The sequence below is a fragment of the Bombus affinis genome, chromosome 7 (genome assembly GCF_024516045.1).
Source record: "Bombus affinis isolate iyBomAffi1 chromosome 7, iyBomAffi1.2, whole genome shotgun sequence".
NCBI classification, from domain to species: Eukaryota; Metazoa; Arthropoda; class Insecta; order Hymenoptera; family Apidae; genus Bombus; species Bombus affinis.
Genome location: NC_066350.1, coordinates 8,832,174 through 8,857,384, shown reverse-complemented (window position 1 = coordinate 8,857,384; position 25,211 = coordinate 8,832,174). Strand labels below are relative to the sequence as shown.

The 25,211-nt window shown below is 46.1% G+C and overlaps 1 protein-coding gene across 11 annotated transcripts in view; it reads right to left on the bottom strand.

Moving 5' to 3' along the window:
- Positions 1–25,211, bottom strand: part of LOC126918888 (protein dead ringer) — a 135,680-nt gene that overhangs the window by 66,941 nt on the left and 43,528 nt on the right. For 10 of the 11 annotated variants that reach the window (XM_050727410.1, XM_050727413.1, XM_050727412.1 and 7 more), the window contains one exon: positions 24,648–25,001. In XM_050727410.1, the coding sequence (XP_050583367.1) occupies positions 24,648–25,001 (354 nt within the window). The remainder of the gene's footprint in view (positions 1–24,647; positions 25,002–25,211) is intronic. The other variant, XM_050727416.1, reaches the window with a different exon arrangement.

Sequence of the window (25,211 nt, the reverse complement as noted above, 5' to 3'; positions counted from 1 at the left end):
CCTTTCGTCGTTGTTCCATGTTACACGAAAAAGTCGCCGGTATGGACAAGATGTTTCTATAGGTTGCTTTTCGTTGGTAATGTTTCGGAGTAACACGAGTAACACAGAACAACGTAAGAATCCATAGAGCGCGTCACGAGTACTTGTGTCACGCATACTCGTGATATCAGAAGCTATACGTTAGAAACAGCGTGAACAGCAGCAAGAACCAGAATTCTACACCAAAGAGAAGCTTCTGAAAGCTTCGTCCTTCCGAGTAGTTGCAGGAGTAACGCAACGAAGAATCGCGTGCAAAGATATCTCAACCGAGTGACTACCGCGGAATGCTATTTCGCCGACAATCGGGGCTGAAGCGAAACGGCGAGACTAGATTTTTTCACGGGCGCGGCGAAGATTTATTGGTCGGCGAAGTTTCCACGAGAGGCGCGATACGATCGGCGTGGCCTGGACCGTGATTTATCATTCGCTGCGCTCGAAATCGACGTTGACGATTATTACGAGCGGACAGAATGCGGCGCGAGTCGGTTCGCCTTTTCCAACGCGCACACGACGATAAGTACTGATCCACGGTGGTTGCATGGTGGACCAGCTGGCCAACTTCCATCATTTGCGCCCACGCTACATCGTTCGCGGCTTATTGGATTATCCGAGGTGAATCGTAAATCTCGTCTCGAATTGCCGATTCGCGGTTCATAAACACCTTCCTACTCGCGGGATGCGCGACGCCTCTGGATCAAACCGATAGCCCTTATTCTTTCTTTTTCACGCTATACCAACTTTATCTCTCTTCGAATACTATGCCATGACACCGTTGCAGTCGAAACTACCGCAGAATCTCGTATATGGAAACCGCGTACGAAAGATTCTGGGCCTCGATCGTAATCGTTTATTTCGTTAACGTAATCGCTATGAAAGAAATTGTATTTTGCTCTATGAGTTGGCTAAAACTGTATACACGATATAATATGGAAGATCGTTAAATTTGTAGGGTCCATGGTCAGTGCAGTTATCATACGCTGTTCTCTGTCACGTCTCCTATACTGTCGATTTTTATTCAAATGGCTACGTTATATCTTTTGTTGGGCAATTTTGGTTTTCTAATTGTTATTACCAAAAGATTAAACGATGGTTTACGAACGATGGAGCTCGGAACGTACAGGTACCCAGTGCCACACGCTATCCAAGTATCAAGAAACGATATTATTTATATCGGTTACGTTGAATTTATATTGTTTATATGGATTTGTATTAGAAACTCTTTTCGCTTGATTCTAATTTTTAACGCACTGGATATCGTGTAACACGGAATTCGTGTAGCGCGATTCGTATCTACCGTGTTACAGACGGTCCTATCGTAATTCCAAGAAGCGACTGTACCGCGTATCCATGCGGCGTTACAGCATGAAAAATGGAGGAAATGGCGAAGCTTGAATATCTTTTTCTCTTTCGTTGCTCAACGTTTAGGTTCGACCGAGTGAATCGAGGTAAAAAGAGGCGAGCGGTATGGTCGAAGGGGTGAAGAATAATAATTACTCGTTGTCGGTTTGCGGGGGTGAAACGTAGCCTGGAAGGCGCTAAAGCCAGCAGGAATGGAAAGGGAGAGAGAAACTGTGTGAAGAAGGTTTCGAACAACGCGTTCGAAGCTACTCGAATGGTCGACCGACGAATGCCGGGCCAGAGGGAAGAAGGAGGAACCGAAGGAGGAGGCAAAAGAGCAAGAGACTTTGGAGAAGGGGGATGAGGGATGGAAAGGGAGGGTGGAGAAGCGATGGCGTGATAAATGATCGAGTATTTAACACTCTTTACGGATTAGCATATAAACTACGGGCAGTCCATAGATCTTCGTGGCAACGCATTAACGGACGAGGAACAGACCACGGGGATGATCTCTCTCTTCTCCCTACCCTTCCACGTTCCCTGTTACTCTGCTGGCGAAGCGTAAGCGATCTCTCTGCGGATCGACTCGGCGCGCGAGTTATTGTTTTGCGGTTCTTCCTCCGTCCACCCTTACCCTTCGTCCGACATCTCCGTTCGTTTCATCTCTCTTTCTATTTCTCCTGCTATCGCCTTGTCACTTTTTTACCTTGCCATCTTCTCTCTGTCGCACCTTCTCGATTCTCGATTCGAGTCGCGCGGGACAATGGTAACATCGAGAAAAGCTCGTTAATTCGACGATAACGAACGAGCTTCGTTACGCGGCGCGATACCTGTCGAGATAGCAATAGCCGAGGATTAGAGAAGTCACGGTCCGCTCGACGAGTAATTATTTTATCCTAATTGATATTTGTACCGATTAAGATCTCGCGACAGTTATTTCCTGGCCGACCTCGTACACGTACGAGAGATCCCCTCGCACGTCACACCGTGAAACCACCATGATTACTGTAATTGACGACAAACTGCGCGTTTATATCGTTTCACCGAGGCGCGAGCCTCTTCAGCTCGCGCGCTTTGTATAACAGATCGCAAGCAAGATACGTGCATGTACGTAGAAAATAAAGAAGGAAAAAAAAAGAAATAAGAGGTTAGTACGATCGATAAAGCGATAACACCATGACCCTTGTGTACTATGAACGAGCTACTTCCGTCGAAGACGCGTCCCGGTTGCGGGAACTTCGTATTGTCCGCAATTAAGTCCCATGTCGGAGTTTATTCCCCCGGGGTGGGAATGGCCGAAGCCGGGACTCTCCCCTTCTCGAGTCTCCCTTCGAGGCCGAATGCTCCTTAATCGGCTCCTAATAAACCGAGAAGGAGAAAATTACGTGGTTACACGGCGCAGATAAAAGCGAGATTCGCTGATTAATTGATTAGGGAGGCGCCAAAGTCCGCCCCGCGCATTATACCCGAGCGTACCCCGTCATTAAGGGGCGCTCACGCATACGAGCACGTTCCTCTGCCCCGGTACACGTACGACTATGCGTATACGCGCGTCGTACGCGACGACTGGTATCGTCAGGCACACAGACCCTGAAAGCTTTCGTGAAAACGAGAACAGAACCCGGGGTCGATCTATCTACCTTAATGACTTCATGAACGAGGTTCCCTCGCTATACGAGTTTACGGCTTGTCAACCCTCGTGCGCCAAACCTTCTCGAAAACCGAACACTTCCGGGCAATCTATAACCCCCCTTCTATCTTGTATATGTTCGTGTTCTACTTGGCGAAGGAAGCTCGTGTCACGGTAATAAGCGTAAGATGACAAAGTTGCACAGCCTAGCCGACGAGAATGTTGCAAGACGAGCAATCCTTAGCGAGGCTGCACAGCTCGTCTCGTTCCTTTTTCCCAATTAGCGAAAGACAGTGGTAGACCGTCAGAGAGAAGGCAATAGGAGGCTCGCGACGGTCTGCAGTTAACGGGAAAATTGAATCGCGCTATTTGGACGGCTTTCAGATGGCCGCGCGCCACGAGAATAGCCCGCGTGCGCGCGGCTCGCGACGGCATATCAGCGGATACGGCGATCAAATGGCTGGAGATTTGTTCCCGTGGAGAAAGGCAACGCGTGCGGTGCGATCGAAACAAGCGACCCGTCGAAAATGTTCGCGGCGGAGGGCGCGAGGGCCTCGAAGTCGGCTTGAGGACCCTACTAAATCGTTGAATGGTACCAAAGTCCGAATGTTTACCCACTGATGGAGGGGCTGCGAATTCTTGGTAGGCATAAAACCCGACTGATGTACGCCAACCGGGCTCAGATCAAAGACTCGGCTTTCAAACAATGTTAACGCGTTGCGCCCGCACTCCGTCCAGCTCACGCTCACCACCGACTACGTCTCCGTTCGCTCGTTTGCTCGCGATGACCTCAAGCCTTTTAATACGATCCGCGGCGGCCAACAAAAGGTACTCTGCGCCGCACCAATGGGACCCAGGTGCGCGAATACTCCGAGAAAAAGAGTGAGAGAGAGAGAGAGAGAAAGAGAGAGACTCTTTGCGAACACTCGTATTCCACTCGTTAGTGGAAATAAAAATTCTCTTAGGTCTTAGACCATAGTATTCGATTTTTGAAAGGAGAGAACTTCTTCGTTTTTCTGAAGAAAAGAAAGAAATATACAACGATCGTAGAACGTACTTATTTATACCATTATTTTCCAATAAAGCGTTACCTTCGCGTTCACATTCTGTCGTTTCATTTTCGTAGTATCAAATTTTTGTAACAAAGTGGAAGAGCTGTGAAAAATAACGCGATATTTAATTTACTTGCACTTGATTATAATTTGTCTGTAAACGACACAACAAATACAACGGTGTGAAGATATCTTTTACAGCCAGTGTACCAACGTCACAGAACATTGTTGTCGTGCATTTCCGAAATCTAATTTTAATTTCCACGGTTTTCAAATCTTTGTAATCGTAAAAAATTCTTTGCTATCGAGCAAGTGATACGAAATTTGATATACTTGCACCCGATTAATTGCTATATCGATGTTACAACAAACAGGTATAACCTACGTGCGCAAATATTTTTAGTAGCCAGTGTATGTGAAACGGTGCGGCAAACGGCGTAAAGAGACGCGATATTTTCGATCGACTTTATAGCCAGGGAAATCGTTACGCTGGCGACTCGCCGAATAATTTGCGAGGGAAGAACGACAAAGCTTTCTCGGCTACAGGGAATTTTCGCGGCGACGCAGTGTTTAGAGAGGCGCGAAATGGGCCGCGAAGATTCGTGCTCGAAACAATGGCTGCCGTGTGGCATTAACGAGTCGGGCCTTGAGCGTCGCTGTGTGCCGGTGACAATATTGTTTTGTCCGAAGTTCGCCGGTGGTCACGAACCGCCACGGTTTCACCACCCGGATATTTATCGTTGCCACTCCGTTTTCCTCTGTGCGGTTCTGTTTCACGCCTATACATAGTAGTTGAAAGTTTTACAACAGCTGGACATATCAAACGTCTAATTGTACCGGGGAATGTTAAATTCTGTCGTAAACCTAACTCGTTTAAATAACTTGCAAAATAATCTTGCTAAGCTACGCGATATGCAATCTTGTCAACGTGACTCCGTTGTTACAATGCGTTTTCACGGGTGAAAATTTGCGACACGTGAAACGAAAGCTTTAGCTCGTTGTTGCTTGTATTTATCTGGGCACTCCGCGGCCTAACTCCACGAGAGATTTCTAACACCAAATTCCGCGATTAACCGGTCGAGCGTCGTATTTATAATTTTAAAACATCCAAACAGACTCAAGTGTTTTATCATCTTCCTGTGCCTTTCTTTTCCTTCGTTCGATTGTACATATTTAGCCATTGTTTCGCAACAGAGCGTGAAAATACCTGGTTGTTCGAAAGTTAGAAAGCACGGGTTATTTCACAGATTTCGACGATACAGAGATCCTGTTTCACGTCTATACGTATCTAGACAGCAGCTGAAAGTTCGATACAACCTGTGAAGACAACAACCATTCAACCGTACGATGAAATATTCAATTCTGCCTGAATCTTCGACGAACTTCAAAATAGTTCCGTTACGGTACGCAACTGGTCGACGCGACTGTATAAGTTCGATACGTTTACACGAGAGAAAATGTTTTTCCAATATAAAAGCGAGATGGTGCAGAGGCTGACGATAAACGCGAATAACACGCGAGCGCAGGTGTGGCACGCGACCGATGCGAATTCACGCAACAGCCCGATGCACGCGCGTTTACGAAGCGGCTCCAAGCGGAGAGCTCGCTGCCGGGCAACATAGTGATCGCGGCGTGGTTGCTCGTGTCGCCGTGTAACGCGATATCGCGTTAAACCGTGCCCTTTCGCCTCTCGCGCTATTTCCTGTCGACTTTTTTCCCTTCCACCCGCCACGCATCGAGCTGCCCGGGTATTTCGCGTGCCGCTCGTTCTCCTTCTTCCCTCTTTCGTTTCTCCCTTCTTTTTCCCCGGAGGACGCTAAATGGACCGTGCACCGTCACGAAAAGAGCACCGAAAGGGTCGACCATCCACGACACTAACACCCTCTGCCCCATTTTTTCACCTTCCAACCGTGGCTTTCGCGGAATTACATGGACATTTATACGAATTAATCTGTGTATACGCGTTAAACTGACAAGTACGCGACTAACGTTCAATTCTTGGAAGATAAATTAGTTAATACCATGATTATAAGATTAATAAATAAATAGATAGCAGCAAATTTCAAGGAAAATTTCAAAAATGCCATGGTTCGCAATACTATCGTTTCGTTCTCATTTTCAATTTATGATCAACAATTACGATCAACGTGACTTCCAAACGGCTAATGTATCAACGTGATTGAAACAATAACGAGAAGCTTTTCGCGGGAAGTTCGTTCGCATACTTTACCGCTGTTGCGTTCTTTAAATTTGTCAAAGTTTCGACAAAAATTCGCACACGATTCAAAGGGAAAATCGCGGATATTAATAACGAGATCTCTTCCAAAATCTGTTGTCAGTTTCTCGGAAGTCACGGCTGGAAGATGAACCTTTTAGGCGAGGAGTGCGACAAGTGTGGTGTAATTTCAACGAGATTCGTAACCAGTTCGAGGTCGGATATTCGTGAAAGAACGCGTGGCCAAAGTGTGCCGCTGTTGAGTACCTGGAACGCGCTAACGATTTTAATAACATTATTAAGAGAGAGGTTGAAACGACGAAAGACAGGGGAACGGTTGCCGGTGTGCGAATGATTTGTGGCGTGCACGCCGGTTTCCAACTTGGCAAATTGGACAATTACAGAGAGGAAGCGTAATGCTCGAGATGTTCGGCTAATTCGAAGCTAACGAAGCCTCGCGAACCAGCCCCGAGGAGAGGGATCGCATCGGTCATCGAGCTGCATGTGGGACGTTTGATCAAAAGCGAATCGTCGTCATGGGAAAGCGCACCGTGTTGCTTTCACGGAAATGTCCCTTAATTACCTTCGAAATTGAGCTCGATTCGAGGCGGCGCGAAGAAGAAAGAGAGAGCGTGCCAGGCGGCTGGACAATTTTGTCAAAAGTCTCCAATTTATCTTCGATCGATCACGCGATTCACAACTTCCCCCGAAAACTTACCCTCGAGACGTTGTTGCTCGCGATAAGAATCGCGACACGTTGCCAGAAAATCGTGTAACGTCGATTGCGGGTTGGCGAACGAATGGCGCTAAATGGCGTTCACCGAATAATTGGTTCACGGTTGACCTTGACGATCTCGCGTGAACGTTCGATCGAAGATAATGGCGTGGACGATACCCGTTTCGATCCACGCGCTGATATCACGCGATATTAAAAGAAACGAAAGAGGAATATCGGATCGATCCACGTTCCAGAGAACGTACATCGGTTTGGAGGACGAACAGCTGTAGAGCATTTATTTAAACGAGCGTTTAATTCATACTCGATAAAACAGACTACTCTTGCGGTTTCAATCCACTTATACGAACATGAACGCTCATTATATGAACGCGAACTCCTATTATTTGAATGAAAAATCGTGGTACGTATATAGGATCGGTGGACTATTCTTATTACATGTACTCCAATTATATAAACTGTTTATCGTCGAACAAGCTCGTATAAACGGAACGAATCGGTTCACGATCGGTCTCCACGATCTTGCGTAAACGTCCGATCGAAAATAATAGCGAGCGATATCCAATTTGATCCACTCGATGATAGAAGGCGATAGGATGAAAAACGAAGAAGAAACATCGAATCGATCTATGTTCCAAAGAACATCCACAGGTTGGGAGAACAAACGACGGGCATTTGTCAAAGCGGAAGCGAAGAATCGAAAAAGTCGAGAGACAGGTGAGAGCATGGATTTCGTTCCACGTCCGCGGCGGAGATTCATTGGACGTCACGTAGGTATAGAGGGTTCGTTGAAAGCAAAGCCCGACAGTGGCATTCTTCCGCGCCGATGACGGACGCACGGAACGAATTCATGCAGATGCAGAGGGAGAGAGAGAGACGACGACTGGTTTTTCTTGGTTGCTCGAGCGAAGAAAAGGGGTCCACGGCCGCCGCGGAACCGTATTACGGATTCACCGAACGATCTCGGACTCGGTGCCATTATCGGCTCGCTAATAATATGCGCCAGAGACACTAAATCACGTCACAAAAGGCCGAGGTAGCGAGGAGATCGTTGAATGGCCGTTGACCGGCCGGCCGCAGGATTTCAATTTGTCTCGATTGCCGCGACGCGAATATTAACAGCCGCCCAAAGATCGCGTTCTACGTTGTCACAAGACGAATCGATGGACAAATGGTCCGTGTTGGCGATTCAAGAGCAAACACGGTAAAAATGAAACGTCAGCGTAGTTTTGCGATATCGTGATTATAAAATGAATGGTGTTTTAGAATTTTAATTACGAAAGAATACCGACTCTTTTCAAACTACGTAGATAGACCAGTTTCGACTGTTTCAAAAGATCGAAGCTCCTTATGTTTTCCCGATATGATTTATCGAAGAATGGAATATGTGAAAGTTGACAGAGAGACGTTTCGTTGCGTAATGCCGCGTAGAAAATCAGCAACGAAGAAAGATCGCAAACACCGAAGCTCTAGCAAAGGGAATAAGTATCACGACACGAATTACCATTTACGTATAATTCCAGAAAAGTCGCCAAAGTTTCTACATTTTTAAACGCGTCCGGGTAACGTACCCCCTTAATCTGTAACTAGATTCCGTCTTGTATCGTTCATTTACGTTCGCATCGATCACCGCGATCATGACTGAAAAATAGAGTCGGAGTAGATGAGATGTCGCTCAGGCCGTTCGATAAAATCACAAAGAGCGGAAGAGAAAGAACGAAACGCAGTGTGGATGCATCGAGTTGAACGCGCGCGCCGCTCGCTCGGCCCGATCATTTTTCATCGTCGATCGCATTAATTACCATCGAGATAGTTCGATCGCTCGGCACGGTCATTAAAACGATCGATTAAAGGGGGGGAGAGGTCACACTCGGCGACCGTTAATAGCATACGGTGCGCGTACGTTTAGTACGATCGATTAAAGATACCCTAATGATTCTCTCGTAATTCCTCGTTCCCGATATCGCGTCGATCCGCAGTCCAGCTACTCCGGCCAGGCTCCGATCTCATTTATCATTTTGCATTGCAAATGCGCGCCGTGCTCCTAGCGCCGTACAGTGCCGCTGAAATTCGCGGACGACCGTCCAATGGATCGAACGCTCGCGAGAATTTGCATTTCAATCGAACGAGGTTCGGTCTCGAGAAACTTTCAAAGCCAGAGTTCACGGTGCTTCTCTAACCATGTTCTCATACCGTAAGATCTACAGTCGCTTCGATATCGGATCGATGTATCTTAACGGGGCGCCTTAATCATCGAGCGCACGCACCCTGTACGCTATCTCGACCGACTTTCTGCGAAGGAGACGCGCAGGTGCGATTTTACGCAACAGTTCCACATGTCCTTTTCACAGTTCGTACGGGGCCACGTGTAATTCACGGTTAATTCGTAGCGAAAGGATCGCAAGACGAACACATCGCGATTCCTCCTCGAATCTTCGTCATCGCGATTATCCTAGCATCTCGCACGCGTTACGAATTATGACAACGCGACGATACACCATGCCGGTTTTCTTCGCGATACAAATGTCGGCCAGGTTGATTTACAGTGGTTCTCGTTTTTATCGATCATCTATGGTGTACGGCGAGCGAAGTGGAACGTAAAACAAAGTGCTATAGGCAGAGACCGCAGAATCTATCATGGTCCAAGCAGGGTAGCGAGCCAAGTAGGTAGGTCCGTGAGGAAGTTATGGCCGCTACATCCGCTTCCGTCCCACGCTCCTATATTTTCCTTTTCAGTCAGCCTTGCTCCTACTCGCTGCCCGATACTTAACGGTTTACGACGCACGATCTTATCAACCCCTCGATGGTTTCTCCGACTCCTCGCTTCTGGCCCTTCCCTTAAACCAGAACGTCGTTGTGCCTCGCCAGTCTTGGAGGGAGGGGAGGGAAAATTCTTGAAACGTCGAAATATTTTCACCCGGTTACCGATTATCCGAAGGATCGTGTGTGTGTTACCAACAGCCAAAGAACATTCCTGCGGTAGGGCACTTAAGGAATTTCAGGCTGCTTGTTCTCCTGGGTACGATAAAAACCGCGTAAAAAGTAAAGCGATTCCCGCCGATAACTCTTTATCTTGCGCTTCTACAGCTTGTTCTGCGAGAAGAAGCTACATTACCGTTTCTTTTAACACGGTTCGCTGTATTTTCCTCTTTAGAGAAGAGGAGTGCTTCCGGTAAAAGGCATCGGTGGACGATCGATTTACGATTCTATTTATAGAGGACTAGCTATGTGCGTGAAACACGTGTTTACGTTTATGCGAAAATGAATGCTGCGTTTCGCGTTCTGGTATGCCTCAGCATCTTGGCGAAGCGCGATTAGAACCGCCTATGTTTACACAAATTTGTACTCTTATGAATACGAGTAAAGTATCAGGAACTAAATGGAGGTCTGTTTCATTTACTATATAAACATTGTAACCAATGTTTTCCTCCGACTACTTTATTTGATTCGTGAATATATGATTTTGAAAATTTTTCCCACTTAAAATCAGGATAGAAAATGGCAAAGTTTCGAGCGACTTGTCGCGATGATTTCGAGCCAGGTGATTAGGAACGGGGTAGAAGGACAATGGAAGCGATAGTACACGGTGAACGAGACCGCGCGGTGAAAGAAGATGTTCACCGGGGATAAGGGATCTCCTGCACATTGTGCGGTGCATCGGTGCACGCGACGTTGCACGCAATTGCACGTACGGGCGAAGTGCAAAGGGCGAAGCAACGATAGCTCGCGATCGACTCTTACCGCGCTCTTATTTAGCGGTTTCCGTTTATTCGAGATAGCCTGAGATCAAAAACCATGAACGCTATGGTGAACAGGATAATTAACATCGCGAACTGCTGCTACAAAGACGGGAGCGATAGACGACGACTCGAGGGTGATCTAAGGATCCGAAGAAAGAAGACAGAAGTCACCTTCCAAACTATAATTAAGTTTTGCAAGTAAGTTGGAAGAACTAAATTTCTTTTCAATTACTCTCTATAATTGCCAGTGCTAAGTCTCTACATTTACAAGAAGATTTATTCGAAAGGTGGACAAACGACCAGTTCGTTAGAAAGATTCGGTAGAGACAGCTCTCTGATCTATTAACCAAGGAAGACGAATTAACTCGTTGTTCAAATTGCAAATCTCCTCGATACGAACCTATTTATTCAAGAATCACCTATTTCCGCCTGTATCGTTTTGTTTGCTCTGGAATTTACACGTAGCACGTGTTAAAAAACTAGAACTATACCTTGCAACACGATTTATCCAATTCGTGATCCGTTGTACCTTACGAACCCCTCCTTTAGAGAGCTCCTCAATTACTTTCAAAGACGTAACTCTCGTTTGGTTGCATTTGCGAAAAAGGCAAACCACGATGCGTGTTGGACGAAATTGTTCGTGCACGGGTTGTCGCGCTTATCGAGTAAATGGCGTACAAAGCGTGGCACGTGCTCCTCGAAGAACAGGGATGCCGCCCCCGTTTGCACGCTCGATTGAACTCGATTTCTCGAACGATCCGGTCTCATCGTGTGCCAATACGCGTTAAAAAGGGTTAGTAGTTCATAGGTCTTTCGTTTAGTGCTCGGAGCGTTTCGTTTGTACACGAAGGGGTTTATGTACAAGGAATTATGCACGCAATAGATTGCTTCCCAATTATCTCGGCCTTGCGATCGAATACATAATTAAACGGGTCGGTTGCGTGCGTGCAGCCAGCAGAATCGATTCCGTGGCGTTCGTTCGTCCGTTCCTCGAAACCGCGCAATTTTCGCGAAACGGGAGCAGCATCTTCGGCGTTAGACAGTCGTTGACCAGACGATAACCGTAAAACGTATTGCTCGGCGAGGATTCGAGCCGTGGTCAAAGATAATCTCGGGCATCTTGGCAGGGACACAAAAAGACGTTCTCCTTTCTTCGTGGTCGGCTACCGAAGGTACAGGCTTGTCTCGCAAGCATGATAATGGCGACCGTGCGAGATAGAACGAAACGACCGACTATATCCAGGAAAAGCTACGTAGTAATACGCACCCTTTTGGATCCCGCAATCCTACTCTCTCCCCGGTTGATTTATTTTTCTCGAGATAAGGTTTCGAATAGAAAAGCTGCACCGTATTTCTCTAAAACTGGCCAGACGGAATGGATGGCGTCGAGTCGAATGACGATCCCTTCGTTTCGGGGAGAAACAGCCTCTCTATATATACCCTGAAACTGGTAGCTTTGCCTCGGTTAATATCGAAATACGGAAAACGTTTCCCTCGTTTTCCTCGTCTAAAATTATCGACGACTCCCAGTAACGCAACAATGCCGCACAGAGGCAGCGGTCCACGTGGATGGTTTGCAAGAACGACGACGGTAGCCGATGACTTCTCCTAAAATTACCCGCCGTACGATCGTCACCCTGTTTCGCTAAACGCTGCTATATACCCGAAACGAGTCGCGTGCCATTGCCAGGCACTTTAGATAGTCCCTTTCACCGTACTTCGTACGATCCAACCCCTTCTAGGATCGCCCACTCATCTTTCGCCCGCGTTGAGATTTTCTAATGCCGTCTGGGACGAGGAGCCTGGCCCTTCGCAGCTGCCAGCTGCCGTAGCTCGTAATTCTTCTGCTCTCCTCGAGACCATGGTAATTTAAAACGCGCTTTTGCACCGAACGTACAGATCCAAACGTATATACAGCATGCGAAAAGGCTGCTAACTGCGCTCGTAATAATATTAGAGGAGAAGCGTCGAGTCTCCTCTTTACCAGTTGAATCCGTCCCTTCTGCACGACCTTTTAAATCGTATCACGCGGCTCGATTCGACCAGTTTACGCGAGAAAAAGAGCAGAAACACGAGTTCCCTGAGCTGTCGAGCTCTTTTTGCGCCGCACCCCCTTAACGGCGACGGTTTCATTTAGAGTCTAGACGTCCCCGTGGCCGGGTTCCCGGTATCTCTGATATTTATAATCGCGAAACTCGCCTCGCATTAAAAGGCCCGATTCTCGGATTAGCGGAAGCCAGACCAGTCTTAGATCTCGCGCGAGAGACGACCGACACATGTCGTGTCAAAAGGCAACGCCCCACCCCTTCGCTCCATCTCGCTCGTTTCCTAGACTGGTCACCCTCTGTCTCTCTCCTTCTTCTTCTTCCCGTCGTCCTTCCATCGCTGCTGGTCCACGACACATCCCGTTTCTTGCGCCACTCGATCTCTGCTTCCCATTTTCCGTTCTCCGCTTTCAAACGTTCCGTAAATATCCCGAACGACATCGTGCTCGGGATGTTTCGACTCATCGAGATCGTCCAGTCCCCGAATTCCATCAGTGAGGTGACTAAAGGTAGCATTTCCTCCGACCGTAGGCACGTTCCTAAATACTACACCCCCGTTCAGAGATATCAGAGCATTTACGGAAAGTTACAAAATCAAATGGAACAACGACGTTATCGATAAGACAATGGCGCGGTATCTTCGTAATGGTTGTGACGAACCGGCGATAACGCGAGCCAGAGCTAGCTCTATTCTAGTCTATTACATAAAGACCAGAAAAAAAGCAAACACGATAAACGACTTCAAAATTCAAATAATCCGTTCAATTCTATCAAAACTGTTCTTTAGTTTGGCTACGAAACGAAATACGCGGTTTCGAAACGTATCGACCGTTTCGAGAACGATGATTCGGAAAATTTCGTAAATTTATCATCCACTTTCGAGAAACTTGTATCTAACAAGCTACGCCCCCTTCGATTATCTTACTCAGCAAGCGACATCAAAATCAAAAAGTCAACAAAAATGCTCTTCCAACGGACTGTTCGTACGCAAATAACGCAATAAAGTCACATCGTGCCAATACAAACGTAGCTTGGATTTTTTCCAGCATAGCCTCGATACAGATTGCGACAAAGATCTTCTACCGTGTGTATAGCGTTCGATCCTTCAGGCAAAAGAACGGTCGAAGCAAAGACAGCCTTTCTCTCGCTCTATTTGTCGGCTCGAATTCTTCTTGACTCACGTGCGTCGTCGCGGCTGCACGCGTGGTCGAATAATGCGAACGAGCGTGTCTCGTGGATAGCGCAATTAAGCAAATGACGCGTCCCACGCGTGCCTTTCTTCCTCCCTTTCCTTTCCGTGCGAATCTCTCCGCGAGAGCGAAAGCACCCACCGACCATGCGCGCTCGTTCCTCCTCGTTGCATCCTCGAGCGACGAAATTAATTTCGTTCGAGAGCGAGTTCGTCGCGGAGACAGGCCGGAATAATTTAATAAACGGCACGACGACCTTAGGTCTTAGCTCGTTTGCGGTCTTCCACCTTTCCTCCGCGCCGATGAAAGAAGACCCATGACCAGGGGCACGTTGCACGTTTCGCGTATCTCGATCGATCGAAGGTGAAGGTTCTTAGGAGTAAAAGAAGCAACCGCACCGAAACTTAATTAACAACAACCACATATGTATCTGTTTAAAGAGAGACGTAGATATCGCTTTGGCCAGGACGCACTGATCTTAAAATTGTCACCAAATCGACAAGCACTGGTCAAACGTTTGTGATATACGGAAATCTGTATCTTTCAGAAGAAATAATGAATTACCAAAGCTAACAGATCGTGTATCGAGCGCATTGTCTCTTCCCAAGATGTTATCTCTTCGTCCATCAAATTTCATCACGATCAACTAGCATCGACAATTTCACGGTGCCATCGAAAAAAATGTTCTAAGAAACGAAGGGTTGCCGAACAATGAGCGTTGTTTCGCTGATTATCTCGTCGTGTGCGATCGCAATGAGGGCAAACGCGTGTATACTCCGAAAGAGACGATATTCGACAAGCGATGTAACCGTCATTTTTCGGCAGCTGCGATCACTCGCTGCCGGCTATTATGTGTAATTTTCGGGATAAGGTGGCAATGTCCGGTCACCTTTAGGGAATTCCGCGCGGAAAAAAGCGCCGATCGGACCACGACAAGCGCCGTATGTACTTACACCGGCCGATGTCGTATTACTCACACAGCGACGGTTCCTTTAAGTACACCAAACGTCTTTCTCGGTCTGTTTTTCACGAACAAAAGCCACGTAACACGTATGCAACACCTGCAATCACGGAAGTAGTGGCGCGCCGGCCGAGCTCTCGCGTCTTCTTCGTTTCGTTCATCGAAAGATTTTAAGCGGATAACGACGATGATCTAGAGGAGAATCGCAAACTTTTGGCAGCGCCATGAAACATTAAGGGGGATGCTGCGCGATGTCACGCACCATTTCACCATGAGCAATACCTTTCGCGTAATAACTTGGGCAGTTTCGAAAGTTACGAGGATATTAAGGAGAAGAAGCAGAATTCTTGGACAGTTTGGCCGCGACGATTCTAAACCGAATTCTTTCGGAACCCGAGGCGTGGATAATTGCGCGCGAGAGACGCTAATGAGGCGAGACGAACGCGACGGACCGCGCCGTTGTAGAACCCATATAAATTACCTAGCATGAACGACTGCATCGTGGAATCCCTTCGAACGAGCATTTGCATAAGAGACTCGAACTCGCGTCGGTGAGAAAAAAGAAGAAAAAAAAGAAAAATCCCGGGCATTGTGCCGCCTCTCCTCGCGGAGGAAATTAAAACGGACGATTGTGTAGCGCGTCTCTGGTTTTATGAAAATCTCCGAGGCGAAAAATCACTGGGCTTTTCAATGATCGTCGCCTAGCCTCCTTTTACGCTCGTTTTCCAACAGGTTGTCTCGTCCACGTGACGAAAGTACGAAGAAGAAGAACCGACCGCTAAGAGGTATATCGACCATGAGCGACGTCCCATTCACTGATACCTGCAAGAAAAATTACGAGGTTTGATACGGCTACCACAGAGAAGGGGAACGGAACTATCCGTGATCGTCGCGCACCAACGACACGGGGAAAATCGGTCGACAAAGGACGATCGGAGATAATCTCCTTTTGTGACCGCGACTTGAATCGCAACAGACACCTTTGTGTCGGCTTCGAACGCGAGACCGTGAATGCGCCGTAGAAAAAGAACCAAGAGAATTCTGACATTTGTCTCCTCTTTCCACGCGGACCAACGAGTGGAGGAGGAGGCGAGGGGAGGGGGGACGATATTTTACATACATACGAACATGCTGGAGTATACGGTCCCTCGAGACGTTCGAAGAAACGTGTGTGTATTCTCGTATACGACTCGTACGTATGGATGTAAACCGTGAATGAATACAGGCGACACTTGCACCCACATGATTCATTGAAATTCAAATGATATCTCCGCGGCTCGACAACGACCGCGACGACGACGGAGGAGAAGAAGAAGAAGAAGAAGAAGAGAAGGAAGATGATGATCCTCCTGGACCAGCCTGTGTCCGAAGAAATAGAACGATGTATGCGAGTACGATGTGGCTGCGATACGTTGTGGTGTGGTTAGTCGCCGATGAGATCGACCGCGACACCCCATGGAAACGCGCGTGCTTTACATATATGCTTATAGCCCGCTTATAGCTTATAGCAAAGATATTCATTATAATAGCGAGGGCACAGGCTTGTGTAATATAATGCAGCTTTGGTATGCTAACTGGGGTCAAAATATAACTCTTCTGACGGCGTCGAGATTCGTGTCGGTCGTTTGTCGTTCGTGATGGAGACATCTCTGAATTCCTATGTGTAGGTACGCTTCCTACGCGGTCGTCCCTTTCCCTCTGATCGTGACTCTTCCGAGCAACGGCTACCAGGCGCTTTCGATGATTTATCGTTGCTTTTAATTTCTATTTAATCGCCGACTTTAATGCCGTTCATCTAAACGCTCTCGATAAAAACAGGAAAGGAATTATTTCTCCGAGTTCAGAGAATATTTCCAGATCTTTTTAACCTCTTTGTCGTGAAGATTAAAATATTGATATTCGTCCGAAACATCGTATCGGATCTTCACTACTCTCTTTACAAATATGTACAAGTATCAGACGAGCCAATATGTTAATTAGCTGTCAATGTTACTCATTGTTGTCGACATTCTCCTAGTCTCAGATATGATTTATGCAACATGAAGTTGCGCCATTATTGCCATCTTTGTCATGAATTTCCAAGAAAGGCGTTACATATTCTGATTTTCCACCTTTCTGGAATTTTCTTCCCTTATATCTGATCGAAGAAGGAAACGGAAAATTGCATCTCCCTGGAAAGGGAGAGCGTAGCAGCAGTTCGTCACATCCTGTAAAAGAAAATCTGATTTTCGAGTGGTGCACCGTGGCGTAACGGACCAATTTGCCCGTCGCCTAAACTGTAACACCGCGATTCTATCGATGCGCATTACTTACAAGATTTCTATCTCCGTGGAATTACGAGGAATGACGGTCACCACACACGTAAACTTCAACATCGTTTTGGCCCGCGCGCGAGAGATTCGATGCCAAGATAATACCGACTGACGTCTTTTTCCGAACATACTCGATATCGAGAGATCATCGCTAATCGTGTGTCTCGTATTTCTTCGAGAACGTCATATTACGGAAAACTTAACGTTAAGATCGCCTCGACCTTTCAACATTCCATATTTTTTATCGTCTTTCTACTTGAATGTGTCTGACGATGAAAATTAACTCAGCCTATAATTCCAAACAAAAATGTATCGACAATCTCGCTGTCTTTTACGGGATCGCAAATAGACTGCGAATAATTGAGCTACGCAGAGACCGCATTAATCAGTTGCAAAATTGGAAAGTAAAGAGTAGTGATAACGTAGTAAGCGTTATTTCTTCAAATCCATCTTGCAATTTGCTGTTGCTTGTGCCATTTTTTACGATAAACGAAGTCGTGGAAGCAAATCGTTTGTATTCTGAGAGTCGAACATTCATCGAGTAATAAAATTAGAAGATTTTTGGTCGTTCTATGTTATCCGCATTCCGTAAGTTTCGTGCGTCTTTGAATCTTCCATAAACGTTTAAATTCTATTCTACCGTGAAGATAAGGAACGAGGATCTTCGTCGTTATAGAAATGCCACACCAACCAATCGCGATTGTCATATATTCAGATCAAATCCTAACTATTCGTCTATCAGGTACGCTCGTGCAGACGGTAGACGGTCTGGTCGGAAAACGACCGTAAGGAAGAGCCAAAAGGTCCCGGTTGCCCCGCCGGTTGCTTCCAACCATTTTTCCGGAGACCCACCTTACTGGCGCCCAAGAAAAGTAAGATAAAGGCGAAGAAAGCCAGGTTATTCGAGGTTTACTCGAACGGAGAATACTCTTCGAAGATTCTGCTAACGGCTGAAAGAAAAACGCAAAGAAGCAAGAAGACTACCAAACGAGAGAGATCGCAGTGCAATTGGTTGGTTCTAACGAGCGCGCGAGGAAAGCGTAGGTAGCTTAATGGCCATATTTACAGCCTCATCCAATTATTAGGTAAACACGAAGAATCCGCGGGTCAATATCGTTTCGTCTTTTTTCCTTTCCTACCTTTTTTCTCCTCCTTTTTAAGTAAAAAGAGCTGACGCTGTTGGAACGTTTACCAGGTAAGCGATGCAGGTGTTGTGCACAATGTAAGTGGATTAGTCCAGCGCGGTTCTCCGGGAACACGGTCGTCCGTAATTTCGCGGCTCGTTCGAGACTCTGCTACCCTGTTACGATTCTCTTCTCCAGTCGAGTCCCGTTTAGGAACGAGCCTGGAGCTGCGTCCTCGCTAAAGCAACAGTAAGAAACTGCGTAAACATGTGATTCTGTCGTCTACGAGCGTCCTACGAAGATTTTTCGAATCGTCCGAGATCCGCCTCGACGGCGATGAAACGAGATACACGCGAGACATGTTGCGAGCGTAATAAAACGTCTTTTTAGTTGATCATACGTCTTTTCTTCTACGCCAAATACGTAGATTCCTAAAGGAACATTCTTCGGCAAAATTACTAAAGCTCCGTTCTTGCTGAAACATTAGTGAGGTTTTTCTGTTATTGTATTTATATTCCAAAAAGAGTTAAATATAAACTTGTCGAAACGTTAGAGCTCGTCTGCACCGAAGCAACAACGTGCAACTTTTGTCCCCTCTTGCTGCTAATTTCCAATTTAAAACAGACGGCAATTTATAGAAACGTTTAGTCCACGTTGAAGCAAGCACAGCGGCCACTTTTTCAAGAAACAGGGAACATCAACGGAATGTTCCTCGTTGTTGCTTCGATGAGGACATGGCTCGAGCTCTCTTCTCGTTCCTTTTGAAGAAACTGGCTTCCCGAATGCAGAAGAATTAACAAACCGTTGCACCGCCGCCTCGAGAAACGAAGGGTGCCACAATGGAACCGTAAGCTGTAAGCTCGGACAATTGCCTTCTTCTGTGAACGAGGCTTCGTTCAATAATCGTCTCGTTGCACCCTGCCTGTAATTGCGCTTCTGCATGCATGGACCTACTAATTGATCGATAACCGGCAATACAAAGATAATGACCAGTGGGAATGGCAGGTCGGTTGAAAAAAGAAAACCGAGAATCCGTAGAAAGGGACATTAATTGACGAGCTGGACGTACTGCCGACTAATTAATATATCGTGACTCGTTCAGGGGGGTTTCGAGAGATGAAACGGGGCTGCAACGACCAGCCTCTTCGAGGTAACTTCGTTGCGGAAGATTCATGAAGGAACAAATTATGTTTACCGGTTAGACTCCGCCGACCTGTTCGCCATTCACTTCGGTAGAACGTATTCATTATCGATAAACTTTATGAAATAACGTTTCGTATGACCTGACGGTTATTTCTCTACGTTTGATAATTACAAAGCGTTCGATACGTTGGAGCACACGTGTCGTGCAAGCGTCGTATAATATTCGTAAGCGACTTTTGTGCTCGTCCAACTTTTCATATCGCAAGGCCATCGAAACTCGCGAAGCCAGGCTTTGTTTCGCAAACGCGCGAAGAAAAACTGAACTGTTATTTGCGTTATTCCGTGTTCGCAGGCTACGATTTCCCGCGGTAATGGCGTGATAATTAACGATAATCGGTTCTCTATCCGATCTCTGTTTTACATCGTCGGAATACTCATCGGCAATTTTTCGAGCTTCAGATAACTAATGGATATCGCATCGATGTAATTAACACCGCGAATGTTTACGCATTTGGGAGAAATTTAAGATTCTAAAAATCTACAAAGCGCGTATAATTTAAAGCGCGATATTTAATTAATTAAAGTAGAGCATTTACCAATAACAACTTTCCTTTTAAATTCCATATTTTGAATTATGTTCATAAGAATATAAAATTTCACAAAGATCCGCAGTCTAGTTGTAATCATTTGAATAAATAAGTGTTTTTATGTTACATTCCTGCGATATAAGGCCTATTATCCACTTAGCTTGGAATTTAATTGACTGAACGAGCCGTGTACGTCTACTTAACTTTGCATATGTTTATTCTGCAGCAAAAATATCATCAGGGCCTTCTTGCACAATAATTTACTAATTAATATTGGTGAATCAACGAGTTACAGGTTGTAGTTTACAGATTTACAATTTTGCGCGATTCTACATCGAACGAAATAACAAAATAATTTGTAGTTTACAAACTTTCGTCGTAAAATCTCATTTGATCGAACGTTACCGTTACACGGTAAAATCGATCAGTACCATTGATATACGACTCGTAATTCGTAAAATTACGAACGAAAATACACGAAATACGAACCCGAACAAGGTGCGAAAGAACCTTCATAATAATACAATTGCCTCGTATTTCTCTTTAAGTATACATAACGTATAAACGACACGTACAATGAGAATACCAGCGATCTCAACGACGCCAACAGCTCCTCCCCGTTTTCTGCCAAAAAGTTTCGCGACAAGGTGTGATTCGCACCCGCGATCTCCAGTCATCAGCTGGGACAGCAGCGACGACAAACGACCACGCACGAATCGTGGGCCGCGTTTAAACGTGCCGGCGCATTTGCATAATGATAACGCATTTGCATAATCACAATGATAACGCGGGAAGGATCCACCGGCCGATACACGTATCCTGCGTGGTTATACGTGTATAAGATATACACATGCACGCACGCGCGTATGCATAGATTACAAGAACTCGAAGCTGTTCGAACCGACACACCTAACCGAAGCATCGTGTAAGTACGAGCGAGAACACGCTCGTGGGTGTGCATTACGCTGGCTCTGGACGCATGCACTAACACGGTCGCGAAACCGTGTAAAGAGCCGCGGTACACACGTCGGTATATGGCAGCGAAATACCCGGCAATTTGCAGCTTTACGAGTTATTTCACAATGGCTGCAAAGTATAGTGCTACAGTATTATACTGGCCGTGATAGCTGGAGTGCACGGTCAGTGAACGGTGGTGCGAGCAGGGATGATGCGCGGCAAGATACGTGTAGGTGCAGTTAAAGTTGCAACTCGGGGACGAGGAGGATCGTGTTCCTAGCCATCGGTGGCTCGCTCTCTGTGTATCATGGATGCACATACCAGCCGGTCTGGTTTATTGAAACGGACTTTCGTCTTCGACAGAAAAGCCTCCTATTCAGTTTCGAGAAAACAACTGAGAACTATAAACTCGTCGAAGCTTGAATACTTTTATCCTGGCGACTCGTTAGCGCCTCGTCGGAGGTTGAAAGGTTGCCCGGAACGCTAGAGTTACGTCGACGATGATTCTTTCTAGTAAGCTGAATGTCAATGGAACGATTATCAACGGCGATTGAGGATATCGGTAGGAAGTTCGGGGGGCAATTAATTACAACGAAATCATGGTTTAGTCTAACGTTCGCAAATCGCGAGCTTAGAAGATTGGCTCGAATCTTGGAAAGTCGCGAATAACGTGATAAATACGAAGGGAATGATCGTCGATGGTAATTGACGATTTTCTTAGAACGTTTGCGAAGAAAGAGGAGAAAGATGTGGAAACACATCGCAACGGATAAACTTTTTTGTCTAATGTACATAGTTGCTCGACTTATTGATTGCGCGATTGATACGAGCGTTAGATGGACGATTTCGTAATAAAGTTATCGCTGAGAGAAACAAACCGATCACAAGAAGCATATTTACCAAGTGTTATAAATCCTCATGCTGGTTAACGATTGCGATACTCCGTTTTATTGGTTGCACGATCGTTACACGAATTGTTGCGCAATCATGAACATATTGTGAAAAGAACTACAAAAATCTCCTGATCGTAAATCTAGCGTTGACTATTAATACAGGATCGTATAATTCACGAGTCGAACTTTAATATTCGAAATTATGTTTAGTGGCTCGCGTAATCGAAAGATCGTAGCGCGATTACGTGGCAAGATCGAAATAAAACGAACGAATTGCGATGAAACGATCGCTAGAATGGCAGCAAAAAAGATGTGACTCGCGTACATCCGTGATATCATTTGTATCGCTCTATATTTCAATCGCGACGGATGAAAGCGGCACGTGGAAAACGACGGCCATCGCTTCGCCCCAGTCGACGCTTTCAATTGCATTCCAATCGATGGAAAAGCGACATGAGGGGCGACAACGTTCGCAGCATGTTAGGTTAAATTTGGTGCAGGAGATCGAGAGTTACGAGAACGTGGAGCGTCGTGTCAGCGTCGAAAAAGGGGCAAAATTCTCTCACCTAAGGGAGAGAAGGCAAGGAACCACCATCTTCGCTAAGAAGAAAGATTAAAGACCCGGCAAGTACGCCCCCACCGGAATGATGGATGCGATCCGTGAGACGCGGGCGCCGCTCTTCGAGTAGGTGGAGACTTCCATTTTCATTCCTACGCTTGTTCCTCGTCTCTCTACCGTTCGTCTTTCGCGTTCTCTCGTCGTCCCTACGCTTTAATCAGCGATACGCCTCGCGCAGGCTCGGCCCGTCTCCTTGACATCGAACCTCGGGCTCGATCTCTCTATGAGAACAGCCCCTGACACGACGTTTTCAGACTTCAAAGATCAAAAGAGAGAGAGAGAGAGAGAGTAATAAGAGAGAGAAAGATAAAGCGTATCGGAAAATACAGAAAATTCTCGGTCATTCTCTTTCTTATACTCTTCGAGGACGAAACGATCGACAAGGAACGAACGATGAGGGAACTACCGCCGAAGAGGAAGAAAAAGAGAGAACATGGTGGCAAGGGTGCAAGAAAGCTGAACGTAGGGAGACGTATGCGCGCACTACGCGCGTTTTCGTTCTTCCCCGAAGGTTCATGAAGCAAGTAGGTTTGTCACAGGCTGTGGAAGAAGATCGGCGTATGGCGCGCGCGAACAATCTAAATGGTAATCCAACACCACACCCTCTTTGCAAAAACTGAAAACCACCGCTGCTAACACCGAACCAGGCTGACTGGCCGACAGACCGCAAGCAAAAATATCCGAGCGAGTAAAGGCCGCGAGACAAAAAGCATTAACAAGGCTCCGATGCGTGTCCGAGCTTATTCTATAACTCCAAACCCTTCCAACCTTCCACTTCTCTGCTTTTATCTCACGAGACGCTGTTTTCAAATTCTATTCCACTCTACCCTTCTTTTTTCTTTTTTACCTGTCTTTTCCTATCCTCGTCCATTTCTCTCATTCTCTTCTTCCCATTCAACCTCGATCACGTTGTAGATCGTTTTGTCCTTCTTGAGCATTCGGAAGGAAGATACTGTCAACTGAGACGATAGGATTCGAGGACGGTCGGCCAGTAATTATCTGCCGCGCGTGTAAAAATAATAATTAGCTCCCATCGTTGCATTAATTGAAGCCGTCACCTATGGACCACTTCTTTCCATCTCTTTTGCTTGCACGAACGCTCGCCGCGCGTAATTACATGTCCCTTATGCCGCTAACCACTGTCCCACAAAACTACCGCTTTATAATATGTTTAGGATCCTTTCTCGTCCGCGATTCTCATACGTGCGCGTGCGTTTGACAGGATTGACAGAGAAAATCGAATTTGACGCCACGGTATTACCATTTGCGGATTACAGCCGTATATACACGTTCTCTGTAAATCATCAATTTGGCCGAGGAACTCATATACGCGTTCGGTGTAAGCAACTGATAGAACCAAAAGCAGTCATACGTGTGTCATTTTGTTTATACTACGGAGAATTTGTGTATGTACATATGTCTAGAATTTGACATGTGGAGTGCCATGAACGAAAATACGGTTGACTTCGAACCGTCCTATCCACAAAGGGTCAATTCTTGTACCGAATGCTTGTATCGAACCTGCTTTGAAAACCGAACCTTTTCGAGACCATGAAAATCTTTTCGTTCCGTCAATTGTTAATAATAGGAGCTTTTGCTTTTATAAGGAAGATCTAACGTAACAAAGTTAATACTAATTCTCACTAGAACAAATACATTTGTCGTTTTATAAATAATAAATATCTGAAAGTAGTATAAGATCAAAATAAAAAATTATCAGCTGTGGATCTTGGACAAACAGAGGTCCTTCGCGCGTTGTATAAGAGATAACGTCCACGGCAGGGGAAGAGCATTAACGAGCGCGATAACCTGGGTGCTGTGCTAAAAATCCCGCGATAACGAACCCCAGATCCCTAGATCCCGTTGGCCCAGATATCGGTCGTATTTAAACTTTCAGAGCAAATAAACAAGCCATAGGGCTCGTACGTCAATTGTTTTCAATTACACGTTCTTTTTTAACAATCGCTCCAGGTGTAGAAGCGAGATCGACGCGGATATCGTTGATGAACGCGATAACAAGGACCAAGAGCAATCTATACGTATATAAAACTATCCATAGTACTTGCCTGACGCACCTGTTTGAACTGCTCTTCGAAACTCCAGCTGGTCTGTTGCTGCTGATTCGCGCCCGTCGAGTTACTCTGCGAATGATTGCTGGTCTCGCGAGGCTCTCCACCGTTTCTACCGCTACCCTGTGATGACTCGCTGGAATGCGAGCTTGACGATGATGTCATTTGATTTCCAATGCCGCTCACGATAGCATTACTCGTTTGTGAATGGCTGTTTTGCGAGTGTTGCTGTGGTGTTAAGAACGCTGCAGGTGGTGGAAATGAAAATGGTAGATTGAATCCGGCACCACTCATAGCAACTTGCAACGCTTCCAGTCCGCTTTTATTGGTTAATGCATCCATATCGGCTGCCTGTGAAAAATTGTTGAACTGAAATTTGCAATTTCCCATCTTAAATTTTACCATATATGCGATACTTTGATAATTAATCATACCGATCCACTTTTACCTAATTTTACCGAATAAAATAAGAAACGCGGAATGCTACGAATGTCGCCCTAATTCCATATACCGAGAGTTGCGTACAACGGATGAATTTCGCATTGGAAAATAGTCTGAACG